Source organism: Thalassophryne amazonica, chromosome 8, assembly GCF_902500255.1.
Source record: "Thalassophryne amazonica chromosome 8, fThaAma1.1, whole genome shotgun sequence".
Lineage (NCBI taxonomy): Eukaryota > Metazoa > Chordata > Actinopteri > Batrachoidiformes > Batrachoididae > Thalassophryne > Thalassophryne amazonica.
In genome coordinates this window covers 73,288,305-73,299,869 of record NC_047110.1, presented here as the reverse complement: position 1 = coordinate 73,299,869, position 11,565 = coordinate 73,288,305, and the positions used below count along the sequence as shown (strand labels likewise).

Below are 11,565 nucleotides of genomic sequence, written 5' to 3'. Positions count from 1 at the left end.
ATTACTGACTGAACACTGACATGGGATCAAGTCAGCAAGTTCACTTGTTCTTGACACAATATGTATTTATTTTTTACTAAGTTTGTTCTTGTGGTGTGCTACCATGAAAAATGGATGCTTTCTTTGTGAATGAATCTGGGGAAGTAGAGAGAAAAAGAGAGTGGCAATCTAACACTAACTATCCTAATTGTGTAGCTGAGTGTGAGCTAAGTAGTTTTGGGTATTTTTCTGCTTGCAAGCTTTTCAAATGTTTCACATTTGCATTTGCTGATTGTTGGAAGGGAGATCATCATTATGGTTATTATGGTACGCTTACTACTGAGTTCTGTCTGATGTACAGTTTGTGTGAATTTGTCATGCTCCTGCCCATGGGTTCTCATTGGCCTCCAGGTTCAGAGCCTTCTATATTTTTATTCATATCATATCAGGTTGTCATGATCATGCTTCAGTTATGATTGGTTTTGTTTAATTTATTCTTTGTGTATCATTTCCTTGCCACGTATTTAGTTTTGCTTTATTGTTTACTGTTTGCTTTCACGCTTGGTCCCTTATGTTGCATTAGTTTTAGTTTAATTCTGTTTATCACATTAATTGTATTATGCTTTAGTCACCGGTTTTTCTGTTTGTCACTTATTGCTTATCAGTTAGTTCCTCTTATTTATTGCATTATTCTGTAGTCTCTGGTTTTGTCGTTCTGTTCATTTGTTTTCGGTGTAGTCTTAGTTTATGTTGTCACCTCATTATCGGTTATTGCATTTACTTTTATATTTTAATCAGACACAGTTCTGTTCTAGCTTTGGTTATAATCATTGATCTTTGTGTTTCCCGCTATTATTTTAGTCACATTATTTCCTACTTTTTCCCCTTTTGTTTTGTTCACATTAATTAATGTTTTTGAGCACCTCAGATTTTGCAGTTGGTTTTTCAGTCACTTAATTGTCTTGCCCCAGTTCGCTTTGCTTTTGTCTCACTGCACTCTCTTGCACTTACCTTTGTCTTCCCCGGCCACGCCTCCTTCCAGACCCTTTCACACACCTCCACCTCATCACACCTTGATTAGTCTGCTCCCCATTTAAGCCCTCATAGTCTCACGGCTCACTGTTAGATTAGATGTGACTTTGCAGTTGTGTCCATACGGTTGTGCCACGTCTGATATTATTAACAGAGGTAATGTCTGCAATAAAGAGATTAAAGGGGATATGAATGATTTTGCTGCCACTATATGTCAGACTAGCACCACACATCAGGATGTTAATACAACTTCCCTCCTTGGCCCTCCCCCTCATACTTCTCTCCTCTGCCCTTTCCTCTTTGATATAGAGTAGCGGTTTTCAAACTGTGAGGCGCGCCCCGCCTTGGGGGCACCAGAGTTCTTCGGGAGGGGGGGGGCAAGGGATGGATATCGAGAAACGGTTCTTTTTGAGAATGAATGAATAAATACATTTATTCAGCACACACAGTCCAAACAACAACAAAAAACTTACAACGAAGAAAGAAAATTGATTAACAATGCATTTGTGTGCCTGAAAGAGTATAGACAGAAGTAAAGCTTTTTAACGCCTACCCCTTAAGTAGACCTGTGTGTGTGTGTGTGTGTGTGTGTGGATTGGTTGTGATATATTGTTTATTCATTGGAGAATCATTAAGTAATGACTCGATCCACCGACCTCAGTAGCCTTTTTGCTTAACAATTCCTTTATCAGTCCTTCAGAGTTGTCGTTGTTATTGAGGGTGTTTTATCGGGAAAAAATGATAATTTCTCTACGCTGATTGCAGACCCTGCAGTGAGTCTGTAATCATCTGCTTCTGCAGCAGCTGTTCTTGAAGCTTGAAACAACAAAGCGTTGCTCTGACCCACTGCTTCGTGGTTCATTGCTTCGCTGCTTTTCAGAAGCAGCAAGTCCACTTCTTAACCCCTCTCAAAGCCATTTAAAAATGTCAATCATGAGTCACTTTTGTGCGGATTAAAGTCACTAACTGGGACTCTTGCCTTGTTGCGAGCAAGAAACAAGAATTGTTCTCCGTGTGAAATGTGTGAAAGAATAGAAAGTTCTTTAAAAAACATGTTTAAAATATTTACAAAGGCTAAAATGTGTAAATGCATAGACAGTTCCTTAAAACACACGTGTCAAAGAATAAGAAGAAACACACAAAAATATTGAAATTGTTTGTATGTGTGTCGAAGGGGGATGGGGGGCGGTACAGCTATTTAGTTGTCCTCTAGCGGGGCCTCACTCTTCCACACTTTGAAAACCCCTGATATAGCGCAAAAGGAACAGCAGTTGGAACCTTTTAATAGGTCTCATGGCTCTCTATGTCAGAAAAGCTGGCTGTATGTGTTTTCTTGTCTGACCACCTTACTGGTCAGAAGCATTTTCAGCCTGCAATTGTGATTTTTTTTTTTTTTTTAAACATATTTCTGAAAATCAGCCATTGTCTAGCAAACTATTCAACAGCTATGTGGTAAGTTGTATGTATGGCTGTGTGCACATATGGAAATCTCATGCACTCAATGACCATGGAAATGTAACCAGACTGGAAATGTAACAGGAGACAGAAAAGCGCAGAGCACAGAGGGAGTGTTGCTTCATTCTCTGCACGGGGTACCATTAAGCCACAAAATCTTTACATAGAAAATGGTTTATATATTAATGTGTAAAATACCACACCTTTACAGACTGAATTTGCTGCATATTTTTATAATGTCATGGTAATAATCTGGTTATTCTTTAACAGCATAAAGATGAGTTTCTGAGTGCATGTGTATGTCCAAGCCTTTGGGCATTTTTTTTGTAATGGGTCCATCTGTCACTGGCAGCTGGACACACACACACACACACACACACACACACACACACACACACACACACACACACACACACACACACACATGTGGCCTCAAACGTGATCAGCAGCAAAAAGAAGTCTCAGACAACACATGCAGCAGCACTCCTGAGTGAGAGAACTGGTGGATAAATGACAGGCATGAGTTAGACGGAGTAAACCAGAGAGGAAAAGGAGTCTGATTAGACTGATAAAGCATTGACAGAGCTAATCTCTTGATAACTGCACACTATTGATCCAGTACCGCAGAGGAGGAGCCTGTCGAGTGATGTGCGGAAAAGATGTGTTGCACACAGCAGCGCACATGCTCTCAAGACGATGAGTTCTGTGAAGCTCCAGAAATCCTTGTTCCATTGACCTATATGCATGCATTAAAGTCACCACCAGGGAACAAACCACTTCTCATCTTTGCCACAAAAACACAAAAACTGAATACAGCAGTTACACAGACAAGGCAATTGCATCTTAGTGAACATTACTGCATCAGCAAACAGTAACACCAAATCAGAAAGATAAAAAACAAACAAACACTGCAGTAATGAATATCTATATATTAAAAGCCAAGTGGCTTCTGTACGTGTATGCGTGCGTGCATATGGCTTCGATCACAGAGAAACTGGGGAGAGCTGACACTTGCCATTTGGTATGTTTATGTATTTTCAGTCAGGGATGAACACTGCAAAAATGGAAAGTTAATAAGACTACTATTTTTGGAGAAATTAGCAATATTAGGTAACAACAATGAGCGATAGATATTGATAATTAAATTCCGGACTCACACGCCATTCCAGCAGGGGGCAGTAGATCATCTATATATTAAAAGCCAAGTGGCTTCTGTGTAGGCTTGTGCATGTGTGTAACTTCAATCATGGAGAAACTAGGAAGAGCTAACATTTGCCGTTTGGTATGCTTATACATTTTGGGTCAGTCTAGAACTTGTGGATCTCCACGGGCAATGCACTAGAGTTTCATTAACACCCCGTTTACACCAAGTCCACGACCGATGTATGACCGCAAACTGGCCTCTGCTCGCCGTCACTCTCACTGGCTCTCATCGGTGTTGCAGGCTGGTCACAGTGGGGTCTTCACTGTCAGAACAAAGGTCCCTCCTGGTCACCATCACTCTCCATCGGTCTCCAACAGGTGCACAAGTGTATTGAACTGTTTAAAACACTTGTAACAGTTGTGTGATCAGTTAAAAGATATACAGTTCACATAATTGGTCTCGTAAACTCTCACATGTCCCAACCTGATCCTATTGGTCGTAATAGACTTCAACTGACTCCGCATGTTGCACCACTGATCCCCGATATTAACATATATTTCACTCGCACAATTCAATCGCAATGCATGCTTTGTGTAAACGCAAATAACAGATCAAACTGGAGACCAGCCAAGGCCTGTGAGAGTTGACAACATGTCATGGTCTTGTAAGTCTTATATAGGTCTCAGTCTGGTGTAAACGGGGCATAAACCTACAATGTGTTGGATTTATTGGTGTTTATTACCATAAATGCCTGAGTGTTGCCTGAGTTTTAAGGACCATTGGTTGGAGAAGCTCAAGGGGCCACTCATGCTTCATCTGGATGTGGCAGATGGTTACTTTTGAGAGGTGGGGATGGACAGGTTATCTGCCTGGGTGGTTGCCATTAAGGACCCAAGACAGTTCTGGGGTATCATAGATGTGGTGAAGCGCACAATATGTTTATTCATTAGTGTATAATCACATGCAGCATTGAAATAAAGCATTTTCATAAACTTAGAATGAGTCATCAAGGAGGCCACATGTTGCACCAATACATTGATACAGTAGCCCTAAAGGGACATACTCATTCTGCCTTTTGCAGTTTGCAGCATGGCCAGACGATTGAAGAAAAAATAAATTGAATTTTCTGTTTACTGTTTACTGTTTATTGATGCAGGCTAACAAGTTTCTGAACCTCCATTTTTTTTTATGACAAAAGAAGGCAAGAGAGCACGAATCCTCACCGCCAAAAAATGCAAAAATGTGAAACAAAATCATCTGTGACTGCATAATGCAGTCTGCAACCTCACCACTAGATGGCACTAAATCCCACACACTGTAGCTTTAAGGTCTAAATAAAGACTAAAAAATATGATTCTTTAAAATTTTCTCTAAGCATTACACTGCTGATAATAATCACAACTTACATTTGTGCTGATTTGCTTTTTCGTCGTACAGTGCGTACGGTAAGGAAGGCCACGTCGACTCCCAGCTCACTCATGCTATTTTTATTCCAATTTCCCTGCTCATTGCTGTTTTCCTAAGTAAAGACACAGAGCAGCAGAATGATGCAAAGTGCAGGGATAAAAGTAGACTGTGTGGTGGGACGAGGAGTGGAACCTGTAAGGGATAGGAATACAGGGACAGATTACTACTACTTTCTTTTCCTTTATCATTAAGAATTCAGTATGGTGCATGATTTAAAAGCTATTCCATGTGTGTTACATTGGAGATGAATTTGCTTTTGATGCATCCCTGAAAAGGATGTACTGCTAAACATCCCCATGATTACAGGCAGGACAGGATTGGTTTTGGGAATGCCAGGTGCTGGATTGTATTTTGGGTCTAAAATGTAAATGAGCTCCCAGGATGATGTGCTGATTGATTGATTGTCAAGTCTTGATTTTGCTTTTAAATTATTCCAAACAAAGACGTTTTGGGGGGCAGGGGGGTCATCATAGGTCCAAATAGGCTTTGGGCCATTTACAGGAAAATATTTCACTGCTAAGTAATTAAAGCACAAAACCTGCTTTGCTGAGGGTTAAACTAGAAGGTACTTGGACAGCACATATTATTCCTCAACAAATTACCCACTTTCACTTGCATTTAGCATCAAGCCTAGTTTCCTAAGAATTTATCCATATACTCATAAAATTTAATGAAGCCCCATTCATAAATTTTAAATTTAGCGTTTCTTTCCAAGCATTTTTCTGGATCCGGGATCCAGAATATGTTCTATATCGACTCAGAAATAACACAAATTATTTCTGAGGACATTATTTATCTGCTCACAAACTGGCGTGTGGCATGCTTGGCGCCTTTCTCCGTTGAGGATGTGGAGGATTTATTCATTTTTGGTCTTATGGTAGCAGGGCTGGTACTTTTTGGCTTATGTGCTGCCCTGATCTACTGGAAAATTGGCAAGATGGTGGCATCAAGAACCACAGCCCCTCGCTTGTCCATCATGATTAACGAGCTTGGCAGTGCATTCTCAGACTGTGATGACTCTTGAACTCAGACGCAAATTTGATGACATCTTGGAGCAGATGCGTGCCTTGCAGTTGAAGTTGAAGATTTCAGAGGCCGGTGAATATTCTTAATTCATAATTGGGAATATTCTTAATTCATTATTGGGATTTGGTTGTTCAAGTGGAACTGTTAAAAAGTGTTTTTCACTGCTCAAACCATAACATTACAGGCTTATCAAGCCTGAAGGTCAAATTGCCCGACTGTTTTCCTCCAGCGGAATTTGTTCGACCTGGGGATCACTTGGCTGTTTCTTATCTCAACTCACAAAGACAATAAACTGCTTTCCCCTCCCCCACCCCCTCCTATCACCATCAACACTCCCCACACCGGCGCCTGCTCACATCACTCCTTTCTCCTTCTGTGGGGCGTTGCAGTTTTAGCTGCAGCCCCTGTTACTCCCCCCAAGCCAATGGTGGTGCATCTCAGAGTTGCTGCATGGCCTTCACCCACTTGCCTCAATAACGGACTTCTTCAAACTTAGGGCACATAAACAATGTCAAATGTGTATGTGCTGTCTTTAATTCTGATGTGTGCCATTATTACGGTAAACAAGTAATAATTGTGGACTAATTGCTGTCTGAGGTAACTGGAGTGTAAACATAAATTTTCCACTGTGAGATCAATAAAGTATATCTCATCTCATCTCATCAAAGTTCATTATTATTAAAGCGAGAGGGCTAACCACATTTCACTAAACTGACAAAATTTAGTTTCTCTTGAAATTCAAGCATTACAATGTGGGTTTATTTTAGAAACGTTTTGTAAAATTACAGCTCATTTTCGTGATTTTTTTTGAAAAGACCAGAAGTTATCTTGATGTTATCAGGGGAACCTTTTATGATTTTTTTTTGAGACAACACAAATTTTGATCATAATGGTAATATTATATTAGGAATCCCTTACTTAAAGGCTAGTAAATAAAATTATAGTGGTGCCAGTGAAACCTCTTTTTATGCCTTAAATCTTAAAAAGCTCAGTAGCCCATGCAGTTTTAATACATTTTTTTTAAATAAATGCTCCTGATTTGGCCATGTGACAGGTGTCACACTCACTATGATGTGCTAGGATAGGGTCCAGCCCCACAGTGACCCTTGATTGGTGTAATCAGGTATAGAAAATGAATGAATGTTCCTGAATGTTTAAAACGTCTAAGGGATCCTGGATCCAAAATATGTTCCAGATCAAATTCAAAGCAAATTCCTTAATTTTCTAGGATGTTATCCATCTACTCACAAAATTTAATCAACATCCACTCACAAAGTTTTGAGTTAAATGGTGCTGTGTACCAAGCATTCTTCTGGATTTCAGTTCCAGAAAATATTCAGGATCATCTCCAAAATGGAATCATTTATCATTACTTTTTGGATTATCCTGCTAACAGGCAAACAAACAAATAAAAAACAAAGTCTGGTAAAAACATTACCTCCTTGGTGGAGGTAAAAACATGTTTCTGGTCATTTCAGAACCTGTGAAACACCCATGTTGTTCCAGATTCTGCATGTAAAAGAAGGCATCACATGCTATGCTGCTGTCTGATGAACACTGACACCTGCTGGATAGTTTTGGAATGTGCATCTATATCAAATTATGAATGTCATATTTACAGGCTCAGTACTCAGGGTCTGTGAGTGCACAACCACAAACGCTGGTAAAACATTTTACATTGACCTCTGACCTTGATTGTTGACCAATCATGAGCAAAAATCAAATCACTTCTTCACATCCATAGGCCCACTTTAACAGATTGATCACTTCTGGACTTGGTGTTCTTAAGGTATCTTGCTGACATACATACAAACAAAGGCGATCACATTAGTGTCTGCCTCTGTATGAAATGAGTTGCACCTGAATTGAATTAAAGCCAAATTATGTGCTAAACGTGCGCTTAACATTTCTGCTGTGATTTCTGCACATAAATCTAGTGACCCCAAAGCCAAAACTGACATGCACAGACAGACTGCAGGGCATGTGAAACTCAATGTGTCTGATGAAGATAAATGCAATAACCCTTTAGTCATTGAAAATGATTCCCACAGCTTTTGGGCAAATCTGGCCGTGGTGGCAAGCAGCACAGATATAAGCGGTTTGATTCTGTGCCATATCTTTAAAGCCAAGTCACTAACGCTGCTCTCTGCATTGGATTATTGGCGACACTGCAAATATAAATCAGACTACCAAACCCAGCAAGGAGCAGACAGACACAACCGGAGGGTGGACAGACAGGGATAAGACAAACTCTTGGCTTTAATGTTAAAAGCAGTGTAGGTGGCACAAAAGAAAAACCTCAAACAGAAATGAAGACGCCAGGTGAGGTAAGAGAATGAAGTGGCCTCCTGTCCATTAGATCGTTTCACTGTCTGCACAATCAGTCAAAAAACATTTATTTATATGACCTTTGACAATGACCAAAGGGTGATCAAAGTGCTTTCCAGTAAAACCAAGAAATAAAATGAACAGGAATGTGAGCAGAACACATAATAAAATCAGCTGAGGCAAAAATGTCACAGTGCTGCCGGGTACTAAAAGTCGTTTTGAAAAAATAATTCTTGAGCTTCAATTTCAAAAGTGCAAGGTCAGTAATAATGCTTATATCAGAGGGTAAATTCTTCCATAGTTTGGGGGGCAAGGACTGCAAAGCATGATCACCCCAAAGCTTGTATTTTGACCTTGAGACTTGATCAATTTTTCTTCATGTTTTGATTTCAGGGTTCTCACCAGGATTTTTTTTTGTTGTTGTTTTTTTTAACAGCATGGGGGGAAATTAGCGTGGCATAGCCGCGCAATAAGCGTTGCGGATGCAACTATTGGTAGGAGGGTCCGGGGGCATCCTCCTGAGAATATTTTTAAAATTTATAACCCTTTGAAACACTATTTCCTGCATTTTGAGGGCTACTTTGTGTTGCTAACTGGGACGTTAAAAAGAAAGAGAAAAAAAAAACACAAAACAGAAAAGCCCCCTATGATGGTTAAATCACAGCATAGGAGATCCAAATCAGAGCATTGGGGCCCCCTGCACTCAACTGTATTGGCGAGAACCCTGGATTTGGAATAGAATGTACCATACTCCCAATGCATTTACATGTGTGGAAATAAAAGCTATTATATGGATTTTGAGCGTTTCTCACTTTTTTAAACTCACTGCTATTATTTTGAACACAAGCATATATGTGGTCTTAAAAGTGATTTTTTTTGGGGGGGGGGGGGGGTTACCTGCTGTCTGATAACTTTTTTCTAATTTGTCAAGGTGTAATATAGGTCGATGACATATTTCATGTCAAAAAAATTACTGTCATAGATTTGTTCATTTGGAAAAGGTGGCCGGCCATTTTTATGCCAAAAATGGCCATTTTGCCTTGGGCTTTAATTGAGCCGGTAACCCACACGGCCCTTGGCACTGTTCAAAGAATGGCATTTGTTCTTCTCACCAAAAGGCCCTTATGCATATACATATTAACTGAATTATATTCTTATATATGCATTAATATGACACATACATACTCTACATTTTTCAGAATATAGAGAACCTTTAGTAATCCTATACATAAAGTGCCTTGGTCACGTCGTCAGCCACAGTCTGACAATAAACTTAACATTTAGATGAATGAATACAAAACTTCTTCTTTTGAGTTTACTGGCAAATCACAAACCAGGTTTGCAGGTGCATACCACAACCTGATAGAATAGTATTAGAATGTGTGGAATCATGGCATCAGTTATTCTAAGTCAATACAATACAAAACAACAAACAATTAAATGAAAACTAAAATGGTCAAAATGGACTAAAATATCTTAACACTGTTACAAAAGCACAAGTTAAAACTTTGCTTCAAGTACTTTTAAATATAATTTAAAACACGATTTGTACAGTACCTACTCTTTTTTTTTAATGATTTTCATTAATTTCATAATCACCGTTATTATTTGCAGGTATTTATTTTGAAACATCAAGTCCCACAAAGGAAACCTTGACTTATATAATATGGTCACTACATTTTTTTATATAAATTTTTTATCTTTTGCATCCTAACCAATGGGTATTTTTGCTTGTAATGCAATGACTACTACTGATATAATAATAGTAGTAGTAGTAATAATAATAATAACTACAACAACACTTCCAGATATTCACCAAAGCTGTGCTCAGAATGTTGTGCTTTCTCCACTTATTCTTTCTCTATTCTGTCTGTATCAAACAGTCAGTGCATGGTACTGAAGGGAGACCAGCACCACTGTGAAACACTGAGTCATTCTTTCAAAGGATCCCTTGTTTTATTTTTAAGATGCTTGCACATACACACACACTCCATACATTAGCTTTGTGCACATTAACGCACACTGACCTTTTAGCAAATTAACACCAGCATCTCTCTCACTCGCACAGCATTCTGCCCATCACCCCTAGCAACGCCACCGGCTCAGAAACTTCTCAGCTCGAGTTGTACCATCACCACGGTGACAGCGGCACTGACTGATTCATTTCAGCTGTCCACCAGCTCAGCTTGCAATCTGCCTTTTACATGTCTACTTGGGTGGATTCATGTGCAGGAATCAGTCTAGCCGGGATGCTGTGCAACGCTTACCCGTGTCCTCATCGGAGACAGCAGTCCCTCCATGGCTGATGTGTTTGGTTCCGGTGGGTTCAGGTCCTCTCGGCTGTGGCGGAGTAGTATCCAAGTGGCAAATAGATCCTGTTAGAAACGCTGTCTCATCCTCTGAGCTGACATCTCCTCTGCAACACAGCTCCCAACCCACCCAGAGAGCCCAGAGAATGGACAGACATACAGAGACAGAACACGCATGTGCGTGCGTGTGTCAGTGACACACACTTGCAGAGGGGTGCAGGAGGAGAGAGGGGCAGTGCCAGAGCTCCCTGTGCATCTCCTCCTTTCAGAGGTCTGTCAGCATGTGATAGTCCCCTCTGAAGCACGGTGCATTCACTGTGCAATGTCCATTAAAGGTCTCTCTCTCTCTCTCTCTCTCTCTCCTGCTCTGCCTCCAGCTACATTTGTTCCCTTCAATGTGGCAAATGATTGCAGGTCTTTTTCATAGTACAGCTCTCCCTCTCCTCCTCCCCCTCACACCCACCCTCCCCTTCTGTCTCCCTCTCAGCTTCTCAGCACTCCCTCCTCCACCCCCCATCTACACACACACACACACACACACACCCCACACTGTCAAATTCTTGTTCCCACCCAAATTCAAAGCACAAGGGACAACAAACATAATGTACATTTGTAGTGTGTGTTTGCAAAAGAAATGTGAAAGATCTTAAAAAAAAAAAAAAAAAAAAAAAAAAAAAAAGGAGAAGAGAGAGCACTCTCAGGGCCACTATTGTCCCTTCAGACAATAGTGGCTCTTAATCACCGAGCAACCTGATCACCCTCTATTCTTTTAACAGGTAACACAAGAGTCACCCTCCAAAAATCCACAAACACACACCTTTCCAC

General features: G+C 40.2%; 1 protein-coding gene across 1 annotated transcript in view; it reads right to left on the bottom strand.

Annotated features, from left to right (window-relative positions):
- frmd4a (FERM domain containing 4A) overlaps positions 1-11,161 on the bottom strand; it is a 241,423-nt gene extending 230,262 nt beyond the window's left edge. The window contains exon 1 of the mRNA XM_034176652.1: positions 10,699-11,161. Within this exon, the coding sequence (XP_034032543.1) occupies positions 10,699-10,731 (33 nt within the window). The 5' untranslated portion in view covers positions 10,732-11,161. The remainder of the gene's footprint in view (positions 1-10,698) is intronic.
- Positions 11,162-11,565: the final 404 nt, after the last annotated feature.